This window comes from Scophthalmus maximus, chromosome 8, assembly GCF_022379125.1.
Source record: "Scophthalmus maximus strain ysfricsl-2021 chromosome 8, ASM2237912v1, whole genome shotgun sequence".
Lineage (NCBI taxonomy): Eukaryota > Metazoa > Chordata > Actinopteri > Pleuronectiformes > Scophthalmidae > Scophthalmus > Scophthalmus maximus.
In genome coordinates, this window is record NC_061522.1 from 12,655,215 (window position 1) to 12,680,602 (window position 25,388).

A 25,388-nucleotide genomic window follows, 5' to 3' on the forward strand; every position below is an offset into this window, starting at 1 on the left:
TGTTTGTTATTTCGTGTTTTCCTCTTTATTCCATATACACTTCTGTTTACTCGTGATGTAATTATTCATAACGTTTAGTTCTGTTGGGGGAAAAAAAGTATTTTTAAAACACAAGAAATTTTTTTTATAGCAGGGCCAACTATATCTTAATAATTTCCACACAGCAAGATGTTTTTTGTATTTCTTTTTAAAAAAATCAACAGTGAACTGGGATGTACTTGAGATGTGTGCATTTGAGCAGTGGGGAAAATATTCAGATCAATACAGCAATAACAACACAGCAATAACAATTACAAGTACTTAAAAGTTATGCATTTCATTTTTTGCTTGGGCATCGACAGCATATTATTTTTTACTTGATTATAATCTATGACTATCAAGGTGTTTTTTTTCCTACCTCAAATTGTACTTGAGGTCAGTAAATGTGTTTCCCATCACTGCAGTTCCATATGATATAGATGAACTGAAGTGTGTGATTCGTCACAGGATGAGAAAAAAAAATACAAGTTGTACAACTACTACGACTGATAATAATAAAATACCTTTTATGATAATATAAACCGGAAGTTGAGTGAAGGTTCCTTCAAAATAAAACGCGAACGTTGGCAAAAAGTTGCACTTAGTCTTCCTCTTAACCCTGCAAGGCTATACGTATCGAACTTTTTTTGCAATTCTGACTCTCATACAGTTTATATGTATAGATCCTCTAATTATCCCACGCAGTTACAAAGAACATTCAATGTTTTATTTTGAAAAGATTTGACCAGAAGAACACTAGAGTCCGCCTGTTGCTACATTTATCAGCCGTGTTCGGGCTGCAGTCTCAGAAATACTTACTATATGGCCGTGGAGATTTATACATTCATCAAGATCGAGGGCTACATCAGTCCGAGAAGTTAACATCGTCCGGGTGAGGCACCACTTCCTGTTTGAGAAGCGCGGAGACAATTGGAACGCGGTGGTGCTTGGTGAACTCCCGGAAAACACTTCCAACAGTTTAATGATCTGTGGATGACTGTGGTCATATACAATATATGGAAACAATGACAGGGACGGGTTACTTCAAAATGCTCTCACAAGTTCTGAAAGACGCCCTTCCTGTCATCACCTGCGGGGGCTTCACTGTGGTTCTGCTATCGTGCGTTTTGTTTGGTGTCCAGACATATTTCAGCCTAACCCCGGGGCTGCTCGGCGTCGGCGCCGTCGTTTTCCAAAGCGGACACATCCACCGGCTCTTCGTGTACCCCCTCTGCCACACCACCTTCGCCCAGCTGCTCCTGAACGCCGCAGCCCTGCTGTTCCTCGGCGGCAGCTTGGAGAGAGGTATCGGCACGGTGCGCTTCCTGCTCGTCTTCCTGCTGCTGTCGTCCGGCACCGGCCTGTGCTACAGCCTCCTGGAGCTGCTGCTGCTGCTGCTGCTGCAGGGCGACGGCGACGGCGGCGGCCAGAGACGCGCCGAGGGGCTGGTGCCGGCGGCGCTGGCCTGCGTGGCTCTGACCACCGCGCACTCAAAGATGACGAGGGGCTTCCTGTGTGGGCTCAGTTTCCCCACCGTGGCGCTCCCCTGGGTGCTCCTCGTGGTCGCCACCGCCTTCGTGCCCCACTGCGTGCTCCCCTGCAACATCGTCGCCGTCCTGATTGGGTGGCTGTACGGGAGAGGCTGGTTCTCCCTGCTGCACGTGTCCGAGGCCAGGGCCGCTGTTGTGGAGAAGACGCCGCCCTTCAGGTGGATGAGGAGCGTCTGCGGCGGCACGTTTGTCCCCGCGTCAGCGGAGGAAAGGAGGAAGACACTGCTGCCAGAGATCAACCCAACACCTGGGTCCTACCCAGTCCAGGCGTACGCTCCGTTGTCCAGCGTTAACGCCGCCGATGCCTCGATGTACGAGGGCTGGCCGAACTCCACCGGCACACCACCTCTCCATCCTCACGCACATGGGTCAACACACAGCCCTGGGCCAAGGCACGGCCACAGCAGCTGCAACCACCATCACCACCATGCTCATAGTCATGGCTGACCAAATATGCAAAGAGGACATATTCTATATTATTGCTGCTGTAAATGCCACTCCTAAACCACAAGAAATGGTGGTACACGTTCTGCATCTTGTCACTGAAATGTGTGGGACTACAAAGTCAAATTCTTGGTCTGAGAGCAATGTGACTGACAACTGACAATTTGATTTACCTTCATGAGAGATCAAGTGACATTCTTCTGAATGTTACAGGTTACTTTTTGTACATAAGATTACATTTCATACACTGTATTTTGTATTGTTTGTTACTTATATCTACAAAAAAACAAAAACATTTGTCTCCAGACTCCAATTTACATGTGGAAACCATTGTTGTTGCATAAAGGTAATATTGTGCACGCCCTGACCTATATTTATGCTTGGTTCAAGATAAAATAGTGCTTATTCACACACTGAGACAACTTACCTTATACCAGGTATGCCATGGCCTTTTTTTGAAACTGATTATGTCCTGCTGATGTCATGGTCAAGTTTAATAATTAATCATTATTTATTGTTTTATTTTTGTGATCCTTTTGAAACAATTTTAAGGTTTTTAAATTATAGATCTTCTGGGTAATATTGTAAACATTGTGTCACTTCATCATGATGTCAGCAAGATGACTTATTGGCACTTTGTGTCATGTAGACTATTGAAGTTTTGAGAACCTAAATCGTGACAATTTCTTTTTCAACTTTTCAACTCTAAATAGTTGGTAAAAAATTCCCCCTATACCAATGCTTTTATTAAAAGATGAACAAAATAATCAACAAACTATCACTAGCTTGTGAGAGTGCATGCAAGTTGCACTGTAATAGCAGTCAACACTGTTTTTTGGTTGTTATTTACATTTTATATTTGTACGGATAAAAAAAAGGTACATTAAATCCAAATCAATGCCAAAGCACAGAGAGAGACAGTTTTACTCTTCAAGCAGTTTGGTTTAATTTGACTCACTCACAATGACACACTGTCTAGAAACTCATTCGTCCCAAGTGTCTCCATAGATGTTTTTCTTTGCTGTAATAAGAGAGAAAAAGGAAAAACATATGTTTAACAAATTTAAGACAGCAGAAGTACTATAACCTCTGTACCACCTTACCCAGCAAGTGTTTTTAAACATTTCTACAGTAGAAACTCACCCTCAATCTTGGGTCTTTCTCGCTGCTTCTCAGGTGTTGATTTCATCAGTGTCTCTGCCTTCTGGGTGAGCGCCACCTCGTAGTTCTCTCGGTTTTTGAGCCTCAGGTCCTCATAGAGGATTGGCTTCCTCCTGGGCTCCTCCTCGTCCACATATGACTGGACTGGCGCTGATGGGGACGGGAACAGAAAAACAAGTTAATGACTGACTCATCTACATTAAAACCAGCATGCTTACTGAAAAAGTAAAGCAATCTATTTAGGGACAGATTTGGTGAAATGGGATAAAGGCTCTTTGACTAAAGCTGCACAGCTGACTAGTCAGTCAATAATCAACTATTATGATTATTAACTAATCATTTAAGGCAGTTAAAAAAAATGCTAATATTTAAAGTTTCCAGCTTCCGAAAATGGAAGATTTGCTGCTTTCCATTGCTTTAACATTACAGTAAACTGACATATACTCAGGCTTTTAAATAATTGTGGTGATGTTCTTCACTGTTTTCTAATAATATACAATCAACAATTAATTTGCTAAACTTTTGAAGGTTAAGTTTGATTCTGAAAATAAGCCCTACATACACTACCACAGCTCTTTGTTTTTTTTTGAGTGCAACAAATTTTCCTCCAACTTTTTTACAACAAAGCTTTTATTAAGATGTTAGAAACGTACCTAAACATTGCCATATAAATGAATTTGACTAAAAACTTAAAATAATCAAAACAATAAGTCCAGTATTAATTATAATGTAAATTATCTGACATGTGAACTTTGACTATGTATAATATTTCACTTGTATCAACAGAATTGCAGTTTGTCAAGAGCTAAATCTGCACATCTCATTTTAAATATGTATATACAAACATAAGTATTAGTTTGGTTCCTTTCAGGTTAAATGCTGTTACCCATATTAATATCAGCTTGTGAAACAACAAAAAATATATCTGTCAATTGATATATCTGTGTTATGGTTTGTCATTAGAAAGATTTAAAAAAATGTTGACTTATCACCCAAATGACTTACTATACCAAATTCACTGATTATGATGTTGATTAGTAAAAGGGTCCTATTGTTGGTTCATTAACTGAATAGTTTGTCCAAGATCTCTACACGCATTTGCAGAGTGCAATGATCACTATTGTGCTGTGTTTGAAAAGTTAATATAGTGGCTCTCTGTTGTACCTGGGGCGCTGAAGTCATCTGCTCTGCCCGTTTGCATCGGAGGCTCTGGACTGAAGCCATATTCGTAGTCTCTTGTGTTGTTAGGCAACTGGCTGGGGGCTTCTGTTGGGTGGAACCCGGGGTCAAATGACTGTGTGTTTGGGTCGCTCATCTCTGACTGGGGACCCTTGGACCTGCGGAAGAGAACAAAATGCTGGTAAAGGGGAAGTTGAGTAGATAGAATCATGCAGTAATACAATTGAGGGTATGTTTTACTTACATGTGTAGAGGCAGTCCTGTCCTCTGTCTGATCTCATCTCCCAGAGGGGAGTTCTCCAACCTCTTGAACTTCTCCAGGCATGTCTTCATGTACGAAATCTTCCCAGCCATGAGGCCACAAAAGCCTGCAACTGGAGAGACAACCAAAGACATAAGTAACCATATTAGAAATTCAGCATATGAGAAATTATATACACTTCTTAGTTTAATGACTGAGTAGGGACGATGACAAATCATTCTGGCCATAATCATTTGATCTTTCATATAATATTTGATTTCAACTAGGGGCAGGAGATATACTAGGGGTTTTTGAGAGAGACCTGGTCTAATGCGCCCCACAGTGTCAGTGGTCAAGATGTGAAAAAAGCAGTGAAATCACCCCTTTTTTTTTTCACAAATAGAATAAATGTTTCACAAATCTGAAACTATGTTTTAAAGAATCTTAACTGGATTGTGACAATCCAGTCCAGATTTGACAAGTCTAGTGGTTAAGTGGTTAAGTGGTTTTCTATCTGGACCAAGTAAAATACAGAGGACAGGTCGCTCAGCACTGTATGTTAAGTTCCCCTTAACTGACGAATCGGAAGGTGCGAATCGGATGCCAACTTCAGTGTTGTTTCAGTGAGAGGTTCATTCACTTTTGTGGTGATTTTATACATAGTGGTCTGTGGTGTGGTGACATTGTTTAATGCATAATGTCTGAGTGTCGTGTTTTATTGTTAATTAACTACCTTCTGAGTGTGTGTGTGTGTGTGTGTGTGTGTGTGTGTGTGTGTGTGTGTATGTGTGTGCGTGCGTGTGTCTATCTTCCAGTTTAACAGTCATGAACTTACAGGCCAACTTTGGGAGTGATCCAAGCCTTGGCGACGAAGACAGGATCCCTATCATTGTAAACAGCATTGGGTCAAATCCAAATTCATCATAAATGAATGTGTATTGCAATGATATTTTGTCAATTTGTCCACATCCTGCACAGTATTTACCTTTGGTAACTAGGGCTTGAGTGACAGCCATGCTGACCACGGAGAAGGGCACCGCTGTGGAGGAAGCATGTTGATGGCAATGGCTCAATACAGAGGTGTCAAAGAAACATCTCGTCACCCTCTGTGACCTTGACACACAAAAAAAACAACAATCTGGCGTGGACGTGCAAGAGATTCACTTACACCTGTGCCAAAAGCTCTCGTGGTCGCACTCTTCGAACACCCGCTTCTCCTCGGCTGTGAGGACGTAGTCCATACCCACAGGCATCTGCAGATCGACACAGACACACACACACACACACACACACACACACACACACACACACACACACACACACACACACACACACCGATTTGACCTTTGATTCATTAGCTAATAGGGACCAGTCTCGTCTGCAGACAGCCTCACCGCACAGACACACTAGTGCGATCAAAACGAGCCCTGGAGCCTCTGCAGTTCACCTGAAGTGAACGGTCAACGCTCAGTCGTTAGCTAAGCGCGTTAGCATCCTGTCGGACGCCGCGCGTTGTCTTTACCTGCGCTCCTCCGCGCTGCTGCTCCTCCGAATTACCCGAAGTGGTGGATGACATGTCGACCACAGTGTCAGCGGTCAAAGCATGGGAGAGGACAACAAGCGTGTAAACCACAAGGCAGTTCACTGTCACTGTTTGGCTCTATGTCTTTCGACCCCAGCTCACATTGACATAACCCGGAAGTTAAAAACAACAACAACAAAAAGAAAACAGAGAGGCATTTGTGGGATAGATAGAGCGGATGTTGGTATTATTATACAATGATACGTGTGGGTGAACACCTATAAAGAATAAGCGGTGCAATGAAAACTTTGAATGAAAAAGGACATGAATGGCTTTTTTATGTTAAAAAAAAAAATCGTAAAGGAGCAGTTTAAACAGGATCTTTTATTTTGAAAGTCCGGCGCTCATTGTTACACGTTATTGAGACGCGCGCCTTCTACTGGTTGTATAAATAATATCTATAATAATATAATAATATCCAATCTAGCCCTTTTTTTTTACCAGCCATTTGATGCTCATAAAGAAAGTCGCCTGTTTTCAAAAATATGGTGGAGCTGGTAATTTGTATCAGAATGATATTAAGGATTTGCCAATAAGAACAAGGTATTAATGTTGTAATTGCAATCTACGATGCCTAGATGGTGCTGTTGCACTTGTACACTGATATTAAAGACTTTGATTTCCATTTCCATGTGCTTGCATTAGGTTTGATTTTTTTGGGGGATGTTTGTAACCGAGGATTTAATAGAGAGTTTGTGTGTTTTTTTCCAAACAGGAAGGAGGAGACAGATGAGAGGGACAAGATCACAATCGATAGTCTAACATTCATTGATCAACCTAAAAATAGAGATGTATTTTATTTTCCTTAGTTGCCCCAGTTATCATCCATTCAGCTTTACTGGCATCATGACAAGACAGGAGACCAGACTAAAAGTCATTTGTGACTCATTTGTGCTGGTGTGCGTGACAGAGTAGCTCCTCTGGGCTGGTTAAGTTTTTTTTTTGTTAGCTAAGGTCACACCAGAGCAGCAGGGCTAATCACACCATCACTCTGGGGCCATTTGGGCCATTCGGGGTGAGTTGGGAACCAAAGGGTCACCTGGGATGATCAATAGTGGCATGCGAGTGTCATCGGCGTCAATTGTGGCGGCTGCAGTAGACTGCCTGCGTTTTAGCTGCGTGTACTAAGTAAACTGACAACTGAGTGTAGCAGATATTGGGGTAGAAATCGAGCATGGAGGTGTGTCACTGGGACCCAGGATGAATGAATTTTAAGAAAGGGCACTTTTCCATTTGGATCTAAATGGTGACGGTGATGGTGTTTGTGTGTGTATGCCACTGACTGAGAGAGATAGAGAGATAGGGAGAGAGAGAGAGAGAGTGGCTGTTAAAGACGATGTTGGATTTCCCCTCCTGTCCTTTCGTCACGTTGTCACGTCACAGCTTCCATGGAAATTCAGTGCATCACTATTACCCGGGCCTACCTTTCTCCTCAAAGTTCTCTCAGCCGCCATCAAGAGTTTTGCAGGCCTATAAGCTTAGGTCACTGATATTTCTAAATATTGAATGATGGGTAGCTGTATTAAGAGAAATGCAATGCTCTAAAAATATAATTTTGCTCCAAAAATAATACATACACTCAAGCATGAAATCATGTGGTGTCTGAGCAACACACTTCCTGTAACCCCCACCCACCCACATGTGTTCCATCTGTTAGTGGAGCCATCCTCATTGCCATTCCTCTCTGATTGGCAATCTCAGGGTCAACCAGCTGGAGCTATCATTGCACTAAGTTATATATTTAAGTTTATATTTAATTGCAATATTGGACAAATGGGTGAAGTATTAAGGTGAGGTGTCCAAGTCAATAGCAGCAGGTGCAGAGGTGTCGGTGAAGGTACACATAACCAACTCAAATCTTATCGGGAACAATGTGAGGTGGATTGCGACAGAATTTAAAGAGAGATTACAACAGAGTCGGGAAAGACTTACCAAGGTTTGAAAGGTGTGTATATCTTATCTTTTTGATGATGTCCTGGTGATGTGAAGGCTGCACATCACTTGCCCCCCGCCCCCTCCTCTGACCCGTCTCCCCTGCAACCCTTCCACCCTTCCACTCCCACCTTTCCACTACCTGCGTAGAGGGAGCATTTCTCAACCTGAGGCACAGGTGAGCTCACCACACAGAGCATGGATTCACTGCGCCTGCCGCAGGTGAGAACAAGCATGGCTTATATCAATCTGCACGCATTATTGCTGCCATCAAATTGCTTGAATATAAATGTAGCATTTTCCCTGTTTCCCATTTGAATAAAACCAAAAACCCTGTGTGCCTAAAAGTATCTGAAATGTGAAGTGTTATTATTACTGGCAATGAGGTTATTATTTACACCTGAATAATACACAATGTCTTTGTTTTCACTTCACTGAATATATGTAATGGTAAAATGTGTACAATTGCTATTATTTGTAATGTTACTACTATGACGGGTACACAGTATGTGACAAAAACAATTTATATTAATTTGTTTATATTAGCTAGCTGGGATGACAGAACAACTCTAGATATTGTTATTTGTTGACCATTCACCATGTATTATTATGATTATGATGTTTATTGTTGTAATTGTTATTATTATTATTATTATTATTATTATTATTATTATTATTATTATTATTATTATCATACTAATAATTATTATTATAATCATGGCTTTGGTAAAACATACATATGCAGTAAATCAAATAAGACAGATAAGAGGCTTTATTGTCATTGTAAATGTACATTGGACATTTTGAGTGGTAGGTCTCTGAGACACCAGCAGCAATATAAAAACAAGATGAGGAAGAAAATACAAGAATACATACAAAACTAAATATCTATACATGATCTAAAAATATGACATATTTTAAAAGATGCTAAATGTATATAAAGATAGAATATGGTGACATATTTGTACATTTATATGAAAGAGGATTTGATGAATATTTAATACCTTTAAATAACACTGATGAAACATATCTCAATCAAATCAATAATTTAAAAAAAATGATTTAACTGGCAGCATCATACTGTTATGTGAATGGAATTTTACTGCAGCTCCACCATGTGATCAGATCAATACTGTGGCATGTGAGGGAACAAGTGTGTGTGTGTGTGTGTGTGTGTATGTATGTGTGTGTGTCTGGTGTAACAGGGACCAACATCATTTTCAACACAATAGGGACTTGTCTCCCTTGTAGGGACAAAAGATAAATCATTAAATATATATATATATATATATACACAGTATATATTTAAGATGAAGACATCAGTAGTACTTTTCGTTAAAGTTAGATTTGGTCTCCAGGAAATAAATGTAAGTCAATGTAATGTCCAATTAAGTCACGAAGAGATGACTCGCTCTGTGTGTGTGTTCAGCAAATTAGAGTTAAAATAAACTAACTAAAAATCAGACTTAGGATTTCCGTAGAATTCACATCACCATCATAATGTGATGCCAACTTCTAGGCTGGCACAATATATCTGACTGCTTTGCTCTGTGAGGCATTTAACGCCATTGATCGTACATAAGTCTATCATCTGAAAACAATGAAACATTCTTTTAAATTAAATCTTTATATAATGTTGTGTTTCTTTTTTCAGCCAATGGACCCAGAGAAGGAGGAAGGCCTCGATGAGAGACATGGAAATAAAAGCAAAGGTATTATATGAAATACAGGAGAATGAACAGATGAATTCAGGTAGAATTTTTATATACTTGTACTTAGCTAAAAAAAAAAAAAACAGTAAATGTTTTCAGACTTTTTGTCTGTTTTAGGGGTTCAAGCGAGTCCTGTACATTCCTCTGTGGCTTTGGTTGAGGAGGAAACGGACGAGGCAGACCCTTGGAACCTGCCCGAGCTGAAGGACACCGGTGTCCCATGGTCAGGTGAAGACTAGTTATTTGCTCGTGTAACATTATTATTAATACAAAGGTTGTCTTATCTTTGTGTTTTAAAGGAACATGTGCATCCCTAATTAGATATGCGGGGGCAAATAATACACTTACTGATGATTCACCTATAATCTATGTCACATATGACTTTGTTTCACAAAGTATAACAAGTCCATTATTATTGTGTAGTCAAATAATACAGCACATATCTGTGCATCCCATTTTTTATGATATTCACAGTGTATGACTGGAGTATCTCCTTGTTACAGTGCTGATAAAAGTGTTCTTGGAAGTTTTCACATTTTATAATAATATTATAAATACATAATATTAAAATAAAATCATTAATTAAAATAATAATTATATTGTCATAGCATCTTTTAAAACTGCTGTTCGAAAGTGCTGCATAAAGAAAGGTCAAATTAAGAAAAACAAATCAAAGAAAACAAATAAAAACGATCTCTAAACGTCAAGAGTAAGATTTTAAAATCAATTCTAAAACACACAGGCAGCCAGTGAAGGGAAACTAGAATAGGGGAGACATGATGTAGTTTGAATGATTTCAAAATATGGTGGATGCATGTTGAACACATAAGACATGGCTAAGATATGGAAAAAGTGAATTACATGAATCCAGACAAGATTATTTTCTAACAATTTTGAAGCAAAGTTAAGTTAATGTGGCTTTTTCTGCTGAGTTGTTGTTTTTTTGTTAAATGAACATTCGTGATAGGTTTATTCATGTTAAAAACAATTGAGTATTTAGTATTTGGATATTAAGAATAAATTTGAAATTAAATATTTTTTTCTGCTAAATCGATTTTGATTCAATGTGAAAAAGAAAGAAAAATGTTGTTAATCATTAAAAAAAAGAGAAAACTTCCAAAGATTCCAACTTTTTATGCACACTGTAGCTGGTTGAACTTCAAACACATCATTGCCTCATTCGACGAACAATAAATCAATGTAATCAGTGTTACTGATGTGATTATTTAGAAAGCACAGAGGTCACAAATAATAATGAGTATGATTCAGATAGCAGTCTGGCAGACAGATGGCTGACTCTGTGACAACTTGGATAGTTTTTTTCAATGTGTGTTTGATTCCATTTATTTACCGTGTCAGCTCTGGATACCAAAGGGAAGGTGCTCAGAGTGCTGGTGTCAATAGGCAAATTGGTCCTGCTGCTGGGTTTCCTCTACATGTTCATCTGCTCCCTCGACCTACTCAGCTCAGCTTTCCAGCTTGTTGGAGGTAAACATGCTAATGCTCGCCTATACCCACGAATGGGTGACATGATGCAATGGGCCTTTTATCTTGACATTTTGACTTGGAAGGGGAAAAAAGCTACCTATTACCATTAAAGGATAGTTTCACAGTTTTTCCATGTCTGTCTTTATATAATAATGGAGTTCCCCTATGCAAATTTACATAGCTTTTGCTTTCTGAAATCGTTTCTTTCTTCATACCGGATGTTCACAGTTCACATGACATCATGTCACTCTCAATTATATACTGTTCAATGAAGGAAAAACTACATGAAAATGAATGCTATCTTATCCAGGTAAAACGGCAGGTGACATCTTCCAAGACAACTCAGTATTGTCCAACCCACTGGCTGGACTGGTCATTGGTGTTCTGGTCACTCTGCTGGTGCAGAGCTCATCCACTTCCTCCTCTATAGTTGTCAGCATGGTCTCGTCTGGATGTGAGTATGAGGCTTCACACAACACACTCACAAATACACTTCCATGCACAGAAAACATGCAATATGCAAGATGATGATGATAATGATGATGTTGGAGGTGTGAAAGAGTGGGCTGATGGTAGAGAACATGTGTGCTTTGCCAGTGCTAACTGTCCAGCTGGCTGTACCTATCATAATGGGTACCAACATTGGGACCTCTGTCACCAACACACTGGTCGCAATGACACAGGCTGGTGACCGCAGCACATTTCGGAGGTAATCATTCAATAAAAACATCTTTAAAACATTGTGTTTTGCTTTGAATTACAAGAATGTGCAGAGCTAATTGGCCTGTTATAAAATAGAGCCATAATTAATTTTTTTTAAACTTTAGGAATACTTTGTGCAAAGGTACCAAAATTGATGCACCAGACCATGACATTTAGTTCAACATTTAAGTAACAAAACTTACTTTCATTACTTCATGGAAAAACATGTACAACATCCAAAAAACACTGAAACAACTTGCTAACTTCAAGTTGAACAAACTTAATTCATTTGTGTGTTACCAACAAGTTGTTAATACAACTTTCTTTCTTTTTTGAGTAAAAATGTCAACTTTCCATGAACTTTGAAAATTGCCCTTTTTTGAGCTTTGTGGTCATGGTTTTCAAAATCAAATCTTCCATTCAAGTTAAAACGCCTACCACTATCTTTATTATATTTAATCAACAATTTATGATCCTCAAGTTTACCTGGAATATTACAAAATCACTGAATCTGGAGATAGCTTGCTATTACTATATAACATTTTATAAAGGTTAGCCTACCAATATCATTAATTTCCCTGGACAGCAATTATATGAAGCTCCCATTTAATATGACTGAAGGTCATTTCACTCTGCATTTATCTTCCTCCTTACACACCCAGGGCTTTTGCAGGGGCCACAGTGCATGACTTCTTCAACTGGCTGTCCGTGTTGGTGCTGCTGCCGCTGGAGGTGGCCACTGGTTATTTGTACATGGTCACTAAGCATATCATCGACTCCTTTAACATCCAGAGTGGCGAGGCCCCAGACCTGTTGAATGTGATCACTGATGTCCTCACAGAGTCAGTCATAGAGGTAAAGTGTCCTTCTGATGATGACGATGATGATGATGTCTGCAAACTATCAAGTCTGAAGGAAATGATTGTCATCAGGTCGATAGAGACATATATGTAAGAAAACTCCAAAGGGTAACTTTAACTTCATCATTGTTATTGTTACAAATATTTGAAATGAACTACAATAAGCAGTAATATTTTTGCAAAGGGCCTTAATTCGTAAGTCACTTGATATACAGTAAACATAAATTAATAAATATGATTTAATTTAATTCCAGTTAATTTTTACTTTATACTCACATAAACATGAATTAAGTTATAACTAACCCTTTACAATGGGCCAGATGAGCTGCAGATGAAATCAACGTGATGCAGAAGAACTGTTTGATGCAACATTGTGTTATGAGGCATGTTTTTTGTTTTTGCCTTTGTAAAAGACACAACAATGCGTGTAGCTTCAGGTTTGAGTCTGTTAAACCTTTCACCAACAATCAGTGTCAATCACCTTATCTCACAGAATATGAATTGACCACCTGTGGTAAGATTGGTGTCTTTTGGTGGCTTAAGCATTGTGCTGAGCTGACAGTATGTACTGTACAGTACATGTACAGTACAGAACCGTGACACATCAGGCCAGGAAATTGGAGTGTTTACAATCACTAGTCACCACCGTATAGGAGAGATAACATGCAATTATATAATACTGTCATCTTCATCATGGTTGTACATTTTTTCTTGTTCCGTCTCTCTCCCTTTGACTTAGTTGGATGAGACTGTCCTTGGTGGGATTGCCACTGGTGACCCTGCAGCCAGGAATAAGAGTCTCATCAGGAAATGGTGCCAATCTTTCACCAACACGGTAATGCCAAAATATTTTTTTCAATTTAATATTTTTTTTTTCATTTTTAGATTTGTATGCATATGTATGTATATCTTTGTGTATGTGTACATATATGTATATACCATGTCTGACTATGTCTATCTTGCTTGTCTCACCTATCATGTCTATTATGTCCATTCTCATCTATCAAAAAAAGTCAAAAATCATGTGAGCTAAATACCAAATATTCAAAAACATCGAAATTGAAATTTGTTATTGCTAAAACCTGTGTTTCAGACTTTAATGAACGTTACAGTTCCTGGTCCAGAGAGCTGCACCTCTCCTTCTCTCTGCTGGGACGATGGCAACTACACCTTCACACTGAAGAACATTTCTGAAACATATAATATCCAGAAATGTAAGACCACAATTCTCAGAATTTATTCTCTTCTTAGTTTTTTGCCACACTGAATTTAAAAGAAGTGATCTGTGCATAAATTAAAAAGATATATTCATTATGATACACAGTACATGACAAAAGGGTTTAAACCAAATATTTAACTATGCAGTTATGGAATAACCGTACTGTACTATATATGAATCTATGTTTTTCAGGTTATTGGAAAGTATTTCTGCCCACAACTGGCCAGAAAAAAATCAGTTAATGGATCTTTAAAAAAAAGAAATGAGGATAAAATTCACCACCTGCTTATTCATATTCTGTCATACTTAATTCCAGCTGTGTATTTTCCATGTGTCCAAAGGTAAACACCTCTTTGTGGATGTCGATCTTCCTGACCTGGCGGTGGGTCTGATCCTGCTGGCCCTCTCCCTGCTGGTGCTCTGCTCCTGCCTGATCCTCATCGTAAAGCTGCTCAACTCTATGCTGAAGGGACAGGTGGCTGCAGTCATCAAGACAATCCTCAACCATGGTGAGCGGCGCTGCACAATGTATCTGCAGGGGCAATAAACTGGATGCAATGTCAATGGTAAGTAATGGATTTATGTTTTGTAGATGTTTGCACATATGTGTGTCTCTTTGTGTGCGAGCAGATTTCCCGTTTCCATTTGGTTGGGTCACTGGCTACATTGCCATTTTAGTTGGAGCTGGAATGACCTTCATCGTGCAGAGCAGTTCAGTTTTCACTTCTGCAATTACCCCACTTGTTGGTGAGTTAAATACCCACTACTGTATGTTTGAATGCACCTGCGAGACAAGAGATATGTTCCAGTCCACTTTGGGTAACAAGTAATTAAATGATTTACAGACACCAAAATACTGCACAGTTATGTCTTATACACAGAGACATATTTCACATGCCTGGAACATCAGAGCTGTTTTATCTTTTACTGTGACAGAAAGTAAACTTAGTTAACTGTTCACATTATTAAGTATTGTGATAGGGATGTGTACTTACTTTTTATTCGTAGTTAGTGAGACTTTAATTTAATGAATGTATAGTAACTAATTTCCTGGTAAAACAGCCAGGGCGAGGGTGTAAATTTAAATATATGTGTATTTTGTTTGAATAGGTATTGGTGTCATTAGCATAGAGAGAGCATACCCACTGTCTCTGGGTTCAAATATTGGCACAACCACCACAGCCATCCTGGCAGCCATGGCTAGTCCTGGAGACACGCTAGCTAACGCTCTACAGGTCAGCAATTCACACAAAACACACAACAACACACACGTGTAGAATGACCAGATTGGCTTTTTGAAAGGTCTTATATGAATTTATTGTGAATGGGATATAAGATCTGTAAGGTGAAGGACGCCTGTTTTCCAAGTCTTTATTTGTGCAGATATTATTATATTTTTACCCTCAGAAGAAATTTTGCTTTTATGACTGGACATATTTCTTATAGTTGCTTTCAAGATTAGGATAAATTCAATCCAAATAACAAATTTTCCAAAGAGTTATCATTAATTATGAAATCCGAGAGGGTAATTATTAAACTTTGAATTCATTGTTTGATAGAAATATTGGGCATCTTATTTCTTCTGAATTATTTCAGGTGTCCTGGAAAATGATTTGAGATGCATTATAGGAAAATATTAACTGCAATTAAAAAGTAACTCCATTTAAAACCAAATTTTTACAAATTTAGAATTTTTTTTGACATTTTTTCTTATGAAAATGGAATATATTTTTCGAAGTGTAACAATTAAATGCATTATATATTTTACCTCTGATTATTAAGTAGGCTATAAAATAATATAGTCATTTCAAGGAAACTTTTTAAAGGAAATTATTAGGAAATTAATTACAGACCTGTAAAATGGATTAGCAACATTTGTATTATAGATAATAGAGTTCCAAGTTTGTATTTTAGGAGGAGACAAATAATAACTGAACCATACCAATGATGTTTGCTCATGATTGCACCAGATTGCCCTTGTCCACTTCCTGTTCAACATCTCTGGCATCCTTCTCTGGTATCCAATCCCCGTCACCCGCCTCCCCATCCGGCTGGCTAAAGGTCTGGGCAACATCACCGCCACCTACCGCTGGTTTGCTGCTGTCTACATCATCTGCTGCTTTTTCCTTTTGCCACTCTTTGTCTTCAGCCTGTCATTGGCTGGCTGGCAGGTGCTGGTAGGTGTGGGTGCACCTCTGCTCATAATATTGATCATCATCATAGTGATCAACATGTTGCAGAAATGTAAACCTGGGTGTTTGCCTGCAAAACTGAGATCCTGGGATTTCCTCCCTCTCTGGGCCCATTCCCTGGCTCCCTGGGATGGAGTGGTTGGTGTGATTAACTCCAAGTGTTGTTGCTGCTGCAAATGCTGCCAAGTTGCTGCTGAGGACCCAGAACACCAAGAGAAAGAGTCTGTGGAAAATAACAAGAAGACACACACAGAGGTGTATGATAACCCTGCAATGAGTGCGGAAAAAGAGGTAGAAAATGAGATAAAGATAGAGCTAAACATTTTGAAAATGACCCGGCTGTGAGATCTTATTTATAATGTATTTGTGTTTGATGATTTGGGCATGATGCCAAGAAGCATATTGCCCATGGCACAAGAACCAAAAACATTCAGGATCAATTTCCATAAAAATGTATTCATTACTTTGAGTATATCTGTTTTTTGAAAGATGAGAAATGGTTGTATAAGGATATTTAACTGTCAGGTAAAGAAAATGACACAGGCAGGAAAATCTTCCGACTGTATCTTCCAACTGAAATTGCCTTAAAAGGCTAAGGAGGCAATGGTCTGTGTATACTTTTTCGATATTTATTTGGACAGTCACTACCTCACAAAACCAACGTCAAGATCTCTACCGGGTGCGCATGTGCAATTTCACCATGGATCTCAAACTTGAGCAGAGGGCAAACGTCAAACTCTGTGTCAAACTTGTGTTGAGGATCACCAGATCTCATTTGCCACCATCAGGTCAAATTTTTTTAACTGTCTGCTACTGTGGTTTAAAACCAGCTTCAGCTGTACTTGGTGATTAGTGCTGATAAGTAAATGGTAGCATGCTAATATTCGTGTTGACTCTTAGTAGTGTTTGACAACAGTGGAAGTCTATTCCAGGGAGGACTATTCAGGCTTTGGCTACAAAGTCAATACTTGTTAGTAGCATTAATTAATTGGTTGGTTTTCATATTTCAATGGGATTTGAAGACAACAAGAACAATTTTGAATATTATCAGACTTATCCTGTAATTGTATCTAACTGTATCACTAATAGGCCACAAATCATTGACTCTTAGACAGCCTAAAAGGACAAATTGCAGTTTTGAAAGAAATTCAACATGGTTCTTAAATTTGATATTCCAATAAAAAGTATTGAAATTATAAAATATGTGTTAGGTTGGATCATAATCTATGCTCTTAAAATGGGAAAACACCTGAAGGTGCCATGGACTTTGTGTACTAGCATACTGTAGATATAGTCATGATCGGATCAGCACAAAACCTTCGTGGCAGAGCACTGTTTTGATGTGATTGTTTTCATATGTTTCAAACTCAGTTTTCATGTTTTGTATTTTTACAGAGAAAAAAACAGTTCTTCTTTTACAGTGTATACGACACATTGAGATCCTTGACACATCGTTTTAAGGTGTAAAAATTATTTTATAATCGAGATGGATAATTGTATTCAAGGAATATGGAATAATAGTTTGTAATTAGATGGATGGGCATCTAACTTCTTAATGTTTTTATCACACAATGTATTTTTTGACTTGTATATTTTTTCCCATAATAGCAATATGAAATTAAAAAAATAAAGGATTTATGAACCCTAATCGAAAGATTTACTTTTTCTACTCACGTGAAAACTTTTAGACCCTGCATTAGCAAATATGTCTAAGTGACCCTGTGTCAAAGGTATGATGGGATGATATTTATTGCTTTCTTATCATTGTTATCTCTAGATTTTTTTCTGACAAAGCACAGCGGGCAAGAACAAGTATGATATAAGGAAGAAATAGAGTTGAGCGTAGTGTTCAGAGTCACAAACAAGTATAATCAATATCATTAATGTTTAATAATTTTCATTGTGGCTATCTTACAGAGATATGGTAGTTTTGCCTTTTTATGACGTTCTGTGGATTTAGTGTCTAGGAAAAGACGGGCAGTGTCTCGGAAACTTCCATTGTAGTGCCGACCACTATATAGTCACATGTCATCCAGCCATGTGCAAAGAACATGAGATAGATTATCAATATGTCAATATTGAGGGCACACAACTGTGCCAAACTTCATGACACAACAACCACGAGACCCTTTTCACATGGTTAAACGACATCCTCTCGAAATGTTTCATACACACATATGTTTTTATAGATGGCTGACAAAATGCATGACCTAATCCAGTGGTTCTCATACCCTCTCTGTCATGGCCCCTTTAGAAGCCAAAAAGATACGTAATTTTCTGTCCTCCATAAATAAGATGCATTGCGATGCCACACCAAATTTTACATGGTAAAATACGTATGTCTGATTTTTTTACATCAAGATCCATCAATTATTTCCTGAGAAACCAACAAAAATGTTGAAAAATCTCATAATGTTGAAGAATGTATTAAAGATATTATTTGATCTGTCCCTTTGACCAGATTCTTCTGTGGCCCACGCGGCAACGCCCTGTCCCTCCACAAAGCCGGCTGCAAATTCTTTTAGCGCAATTCTGCTTTCTGCCAAACAAACAAACAAAATCAAATCAAACAGTATTTCTCTATTCATTTCCCTTCTGGTGACCATTCATTTATGAATATATTCTCAGTAAAAGCTTTAAATCTTTCATATGACATTTTATACATTTCTAATATTTACAGTTTAATCACAAATTATTGATGGATTAAAATTTGCCTAATGCTTCCTCCTTGCGTAACAGTTGGGTATGCTTAGACATTCAAGAAAAGTATGTCCATTGGAATAGTCGGGGGATTAAAGCAGGTTAAGACATTTCTTAGCTTGTAATGTCTTCAGTAATGTATAAATTAGTTGATTGGAACAGGAAGTCAATGTAGCATCCCAAGCTATTGCTATTACAATTTCATGGGGCAAAAAATATATTGAAGTTAACCACTAATCTTTTGTAAATGGTTCTTTGCTAAGTGTTGCTGTTTTATTTCTATTTACTAATAATGTTGGAAATATCAAAAATATATAATACAAAAAATAGAATCCTAACCTAGATCACTACTATTACATTATTGGCAAAACTGTCTGCATTTTATTATTTCATCCTTTAATTCAAAATCTTTCCAGTGTACATGTTTATTACAGAGCATTCTGTCGTTGATCAGGTCAGATGTTTTGACCATATTCTGTTAGAAATGTATTTTTAATTTTGTGATGTGCATGTCTCAACCCCATGAACATTATGTCATAACTAGGATAGATTAGAACTTGAAAGACATTCTGGTGGAGTCTTTCAGTGTGCACAGAGAAAATCACGAGGGGAAAGTCTTTTCTGCTCCCTCTGTTAATGATGGAACTGGGGCTCTGTGCAACCACAGGCTGCATGTGACAGGGTGTGTCTCTCTCTCCCTCACACACACACATACACACACACACACACACACACACTATTAATCTTATCTGTTGTCAGACTGAAGCTTTAACTGTAGTTTTCATACATCAGTATCTTACAAAGCCAAACATTTTCAAATCTCTAATTTCCCAACTAGTTTGAGATATTGAATGAACAACAAAAAAGGTTGAAAAAACTTGACTTGTATGAATGAAATATATATCTATTTTTCTTTCAATTATGGAAAAGCAAATCGAGCAAAGTGCAGACCACTGAGGGCACAATTAGGTTAAACTAATAAAATAGGTCACACCAAAATGCAATAAGGTCTCCAATATGGTACATTTATTTTCTAAATATTTTTGCCTAATCTAGGACTGAATTCCAAGCTCATGGTTTGGAATATGTGTTTAGTTCAAACTTGTGTACAATGTAATAAATTTGGACTTCTGTAGTGAAATCTGTCCCACATGCCAACACTGTCTTCTAGTGGTAAATAATAGAACAGCACAGAACAAGAGCCACATGAGGACTCGTGATGAATGTAAGCAAGGAAGAGACGGATGATAGGGCCATGTGTATGACACAGTACAGAATATATCCCAGCTAGCATTTTAACTATACTCTATATTTTTTAATAATATTGGCTCACATGATTTCTTCCAGTTTTTCATGTTTCTGATTAACTGTATACACTCTGTGTAACTGTGAACATTGTGGAATCTTCCAGTAGCTGTAAGCCAAATATTTCCCTCTGGAGTTGGTAGAGACCAAAATATTTGCTGAAAGAAAGTGGAAGTTCACCAAATTAACTAAATTTCAAAAAGTGTAAATGGCTACCATCACAAAATAATGAAGACAAAACAACAATTCGACAAAAAAAAATAATTTATTGTTTTGAAAAACCCAGAGGCAATTTGTGGTTACAGTCATGACAGATAACTGCTGTGCATTTTACAACCACTGTACACTACAACAACAACTACCACTACCAATACAATACTACTAAAACTTACTCACTAGAAAAAAGTACAGGTAAAATTACAAGTCATTACTACACCCACTACTCACTACAACTACTTTTTCTAAAAATAAAGCATGATATAAAAAAACATCAACATATTAACATACAATACATTTGCACTTTGCACCATTAATTTTATCATACCAGACAAAAGAAGAATATTATACATTTGTGTGGGTTACTAAATACTTCACAGGCATGTGTTTCCATGTGCCTCTCTCTGAAAGCCTGGAAGATGCATTTGCATACAGGACCACTAAAGCTGGTCAGATGTGCAAGGACTAATCTGCATCTTGCATCACAACAAAGGCCAAACCCGTTTTTTATGACTGTCTGCCCTTTTTTTCTATTTAGGGGGAGTTATTGCACCATTAAAGTCTTTAACTTAGAAGGGAACGGGTCCATAGTAGGCGGTGTATGCAGCAACGATACCTGTAGTCTCAGCCATCTCGTCGCAGGCCACGTCCACTTCACACACCTCTCTTAGACTGGATGGCAGAGGAGAGAAATAAAGTTATTTGGCTTGTTCTCTCTCCCAACCCGAGCTAAACGTGGGCAAAATATAGTATATTGTCTCCCAATGAGTCACTTTTCCACAATTAGAGTTAGAAATTGTACCTTTCCATCTGCAGAGGGGTGAGGACTCCTGCTGGAACTGCTCTTCTTCTCCTCAGGAGAACAGCTGCCAGGTCTCTCTTCATAACCACTGGAGACGCTGAAGGGAAACATCACAATCTTTAACCTTAAAGCTTTGACACCAAAACCATTCAAATATTCCCTCTGGGAATTTTTTTTTGCATACCCTCAGTGCTCGCTGACTCCGATGAGGATGAGGATGAGGAGGATGAAGAGGAGGAGGCAGAGGAGTCGGAGGCAGAAGAATTGGACTCAGACTCCGAGGACTCCGAGGAAGAGGATTCCGCAGACTCGGATGATGAGGATTCCGAGGAGGAGGATGAATCGGAGGCTGATGAGTCGGATGGAGAGGATGAGGCTGAATCGAACTCAGATGAGGATGAATCGGTGGTGGCAGCTGTGGGGTCAGCAGGTGCAGCTTCATCCACTATGTCAGCATCAGGGTCCACAACAACCTCTGGTTCCACAGCTGATGATCACAGAAAATACAATTTATCAAAATGACTCTTGGCCCTTGTGTTTCTAAAAATAATATAGATTTCAACATAAAAAAATGCAGCATGGATGAGATGAGTTAGCCCTTACCTGACATTGACCAGCAGACTGACAGAAGAGCACAGATGGAGAGGAGAGTCAGAGTCTTCATGATGCCTTGTAGTTAGTGTCTTGTTGTAGACCAATTGTTTTCTTGCTGTCCTTCAATGGTTTGCTCAGTTTCTTTACCCAAATTCAAGGTCAATATATATAGTAGTCCACCTCCTGTGTAAGACCAGGCCCACGCACAGAGATAGCCCTCTGATTGGACGGGGAATCAGATGTCAATGTTTCAGCTCATGAGAGCTCCTTTAAACACCCACGCGGGCCCTGGCACTGAGTCCAAAAACTCATTCACCCTCACAGAAACTTGACCGGCCGTAAAAATTCCTGGCACTCGTCTTTACGCACACCTATATATGTGTGTATGTTTACCATCACTTGACATTACAACCAGTCCACAACAAACAGAGGAACATGGAGAGAATAAAGAGTAATTCTTTGAGGGATTCTCCGTTTCCATGGTGAACACGCACACACACAGAAAAGACTCAACAGAGAAGTTTGACCTTTAATCTTTAAGAACGTAAATGACCTGTAGATAATTGTCAAATAGATTTACTGAATCAACAACTTGCGATAGTTTCTCTATGGCTGCTGGGTAAACTGAACAGTATTTTTTTTTAAACGTTTTTTTTGACAAAAACTGCCAGCGTTTCTCTGTCAGTCATTTTCTGAGGCCAAACCAATCATTTTTTTTATACTTGTCTTGTTTACCAATCATATACGCCCCCTTCAAATTCCTTACAGTCCTCACCCAAAATCACTGGAGTATAAATAATGAAACAACACCCTGAAGGTCCAAAACAGCAGTGTTGCTGATTTCTATGAAATACCCTCAAAATATGATTGTGTTTTAATCAGGGAGACCCACTGCACTGTTTCCTCTGTAACATCAAGGTTGCCATCTGTGGCACGGCTGTTATGTTACTATAGTCCTTGCCCCAGATGTGATCTCCCACCCCCACAAACCCCAAACTATAGTCCGAGTCGACCACAGGCTACTAATCGAGTGACACGGAACAGCAGTGAGCCTCATTATGCGACAGAGCTTAATTAGAGTGTTGCAGAGTCCCACCAGAACCACAGTCAGTCACTATTTACAGATCCATCTCGGTCCAGGTCCTGGCCAGATCCAGGAGCGCCGATGGCTTACCAACGGCAACCAGTGGCCCAACACACAGCCTCGCTTGATAGATTTCAGCGTATTGACAACTAAATATAGGAAAACCCCATGTGTTGGATGCACAGCTTTATGCATGCGGGTTTGGATGTTGTTGTTTGAGCGATACGGTTCAAAAGTGGCTTCAGCTTGGGGTTTCACAGATTGGACCTAAACCATATTGCAATTTAAATACTGTCTAGATAACCAAACATTTATGATAAAATCCCTCCATGTATATTTATGTCACAGGGCTCTGAAACAGCTTAATTTATCATGACTAGGGGCCTAGTGAGAAATGTGGTGCTGCAGCAGTGACCCTGGTGTCCTTTGTGTTTCATAGACTACTCTTATTCCTGGTGTCAGGGATTTTTCTTGGACCGTGTGCCATGTAATTTCAATGTCTGGTCCAGAGTCCCTTTTTGTGGACACATTGTAGTGCACGGGGGACCCAGATGGAGAAAACAATTGCCACAACATCTCTGAATAGGCAGGAAATACAGAGTCTACGGCATTTCTTCTTTGGAATTCTTCCTTTTTTGTTTTTGCGTGTTGGCGCTGAAATCACTCCATCTAGAGTAAAGCCCACATGTCACTGTTGTTCTGGGTTTACACATTCTCTGGTCTGTTCAGCAGACATTGCAAAAATAACATGCGCAGGTGCTCCAAAACCAAAACCAATCAGTGATATACATCTTGACTTGTTTTCGTCTGTAATTAACAATATACTGTATATTTGGTCATTCTTTGGTACCAAAAGGTGATATGTCCTGATAATAAGCTCTTCATTTTTGACCATTTGTATGTGTATGGTTTTTTTCTACATAGAATCAGAATCAGTATCAGACTCCTGTTTCTTGCCGAGTAGATTTCCACGTACAAGGAAATTTGCTTTGGAGTTTTGTTGCATTACAAAACAAATTAAAGAGCAAGTACTGTAAGTACAAGGAGAAAAACAACATCAGGGACAAACAAAGAGCATTGCTGAAAAACCATGCTATATAATTAAATATATAGAAATAAAAGTAAAAATATATAAAAGTATGTACAATGTGGACACTAAGAGTTCTACTTAGTGTCAGCGGGGTCTCTGGCCTTGTTGATAAGGCCAGATCTGCATCTTGTGGTGTGACCGCAGCCTTCTGCCAGAGGGCCACGGCATTAATTTGACATAATATTGTAAAGGCACATATCGTCATTTCATAAATGCTGTTGATGCTGCAAACCAACAGAGGCTCTCCTTTCCTTTTTCTGTCTTTTAAATCACAGGTTTCATTCTTTCCCTCTGATCAGTTTGAGGGAACATGAACAGGAATCCACTCGGGGAACGAGATGTAACCCGTTGTTGAGTTGAGTTGACACATCAGGAAACAAGTCTGGGCCCCAATAGGACTGACTGACAGGGAGTCTGACACATCATGACTCGAACGCTCGGACAAACGAAGCCCACAATCAAACATTGAATCCAAAGACAATCAATAGACCTGGAACATTTAATATATAAAAAGGCTGTATTAAGTATAGTCAACTCATTGTTATGTTGTAGGAAGTTCACTGTAAATGTCCATCTCTTGTCCTTGCCAGCTTTTCTCCTCTTGCACGATACACATGCACTATGTCACTGCAACAAACAACCTTTAAATCACCGGTTGCAGACGTGCATTCAGCATCTTTTTTTTTAAACCTTTACCTCAATGTGCGTGTGGAAGCTCACAACCCTTTCTTGTTGTGCTTACCTCCCAGTACTGTACCTAGAATACCTATGATACATAGCAACTTCATCAAATATAATGAAATGCAAAGTGTAACGTCATTAATGTGTTGGGGACTTGACTGAAAGGTGCTGTAATAAAACAATCTTACTACATGACATATCGGGAGCCCAGCTTTATGCCTGTCTGTCTTACATTGTAACTATTATTAATAAATGCTAAAACAATCCACAGCAATATCTGATTCAAAATAAAAAAAGGAATAAGTAAAAAAATTATAATAATTACAATGTTAAGTTTACTTGAAAAAAAACTTATTGTATTAGCAAAGTTGTTGCTTTCTTGCTTGGAAATAAAAGTAAAGTTACACTTACAAATGTGATATTTCATGGTTGGACATAGCAGACAATGCATAGGTACTATAAAGTGTATTTTGCATGAGATGTGAAAATTATTTTTTTGTAACTGTACGTTACTGCTTTTAAGAAAGAGCAAATATACTGTCTTAACATGTTCAGATCTTCTGCAGGACCAGAAAACATAATCCTCATCACTCATCACTCAATGACAGCAGTGAGCCATAGAAGATGGAGCCATGA

The 25,388-nt window shown here is 38.8% G+C and overlaps 4 protein-coding genes across 8 annotated transcripts; 2 read left to right on the forward strand and 2 right to left on the reverse strand.

Moving 5' to 3' along the window:
* Positions 1 to 619: 619 nt before the first annotated feature.
* Positions 620 to 2,917, forward strand: rhbdd2 (rhomboid domain containing 2). The gene has a single exon (XM_035636757.2). It carries the CDS (start codon positions 1,035 to 1,037, stop codon positions 2,013 to 2,015), a length of 981 nt encoding a protein of 326 aa, XP_035492650.1. The 5' UTR covers positions 620 to 1,034; the 3' UTR covers positions 2,016 to 2,917.
* Positions 2,918 to 2,933: 16 nt separating this feature from the next.
* Positions 2,934 to 6,305, reverse strand: LOC118312286 (OCIA domain-containing protein 1). The gene is made up of 8 exons (XM_035636759.2): positions 6,116 to 6,305; positions 5,762 to 5,846; positions 5,579 to 5,632; positions 5,429 to 5,476; positions 4,597 to 4,726; positions 4,338 to 4,510; positions 3,156 to 3,323; positions 2,934 to 3,033 (listed from the first exon to the last, which is right to left on the reverse strand). The coding sequence occupies exons 1-8, from the start codon at positions 6,167 to 6,169 to the stop codon at positions 2,996 to 2,998; spliced, it is 750 nt and encodes a 249-aa protein (XP_035492652.1). The 5' UTR covers positions 6,170 to 6,305; the 3' UTR covers positions 2,934 to 2,995.
* A 1,883-nt stretch (positions 6,306 to 8,188) lies between these two features.
* LOC118313160 (sodium-dependent phosphate transport protein 2B-like) lies at positions 8,189 to 17,928 on the forward strand. Of its 5 annotated transcripts, none has more exons than XM_035638473.2 (13): positions 8,189 to 8,285; positions 9,762 to 9,819; positions 9,919 to 10,047; positions 11,179 to 11,307; positions 11,618 to 11,761; positions 11,905 to 12,016; positions 12,672 to 12,864; positions 13,609 to 13,704; positions 13,963 to 14,083; positions 14,430 to 14,597; positions 14,719 to 14,835; positions 15,199 to 15,323; positions 16,059 to 17,928. In XM_035638473.2, exons 2-13 carry the CDS (start codon positions 9,765 to 9,767, stop codon positions 16,623 to 16,625), a joined length of 1,956 nt encoding a protein of 651 aa, XP_035494366.2. In that variant the 5' UTR covers positions 8,189 to 8,285; positions 9,762 to 9,764; the 3' UTR covers positions 16,626 to 17,928. The 5 variants fall into 5 exon arrangements, with proteins under 5 accessions (XP_035494366.2, XP_035494368.2, XP_035494363.2 ...); XM_035638475.2 differs by having other exon boundaries at positions 9,937 to 10,047; XM_035638470.2 differs by having other exon boundaries at positions 8,191 to 8,329.
* A 2,603-nt stretch (positions 17,929 to 20,531) lies between these two features.
* Positions 20,532 to 22,063, reverse strand: bglapl (bone gamma-carboxyglutamate (gla) protein, like). The gene is made up of 4 exons (XM_035637294.2): positions 21,907 to 22,063; positions 21,488 to 21,790; positions 21,304 to 21,400; positions 20,532 to 21,173 (listed from the first exon to the last, which is right to left on the reverse strand). The coding sequence occupies exons 1-4, from the start codon at positions 21,965 to 21,967 to the stop codon at positions 21,071 to 21,073; spliced, it is 564 nt and encodes a 187-aa protein (XP_035493187.1). The 5' UTR covers positions 21,968 to 22,063; the 3' UTR covers positions 20,532 to 21,070.
* Between the last annotated feature and the right edge of the window lie 3,325 nt (positions 22,064 to 25,388).

Excerpts from the sequence above, each read along its gene's own strand:
- rhbdd2 (XM_035636757.2), top strand. The coding sequence starts at position 1,035 with ATGGAAACAATGACAGGGACGGGTTACTTCAAAATGCTCTCACAAGTT.
- bglapl (XM_035637294.2), bottom strand. The coding sequence starts at position 21,967 with ATGAAGACTCTGACTCTCCTCTCCATCTGTGCTCTTCTGTCAGTCTGC. Across the intron at positions 21,791-21,906 it reads AGTCTGCTGGTCAATGTCAG|CTGTGGAACCAGAGGTTGTT; the intron begins GTAAGGGCTAAC and ends TGTGATCATCAG. Across the intron at positions 21,174-21,303 it reads ACCCCTCTGCAGATGGAAAG|TCTAAGAGAGGTGTGTGAAG; the intron begins GTACAATTTCTA and ends TCTGCCATCCAG.
- LOC118312286 (XM_035636759.2), bottom strand. The coding sequence starts at position 6,169 with ATGTCATCCACCACTTCGGGTAATTCGGAGGAGCAGCAGCGCGGAGGA. Across the intron at positions 5,633-5,761 it reads CGAGAGCTTTTGGCACAGGT|CGGTGCCCTTCTCCGTGGTC; the intron begins GTAAGTGAATCT and ends CTTCCTCCACAG. Across the intron at positions 5,477-5,578 it reads TCAAGCCCTAGTTACCAAAG|GGATCCTGTCTTCGTCGCCA; the intron begins GTAAATACTGTG and ends TTACAATGATAG.
- LOC118313160 (XM_035638470.2), top strand. The coding sequence starts at position 8,306 with ATGGATTCACTGCGCCTGCCGCAG. Across the intron at positions 9,820-9,918 it reads ACATGGAAATAAAAGCAAAG|ACTTTTTGTCTGTTTTAGGG; the intron begins GTATTATATGAA and ends AAATGTTTTCAG. Across the intron at positions 11,308-11,617 it reads AGCTTTCCAGCTTGTTGGAG|GTAAAACGGCAGGTGACATC; the intron begins GTAAACATGCTA and ends TATCTTATCCAG.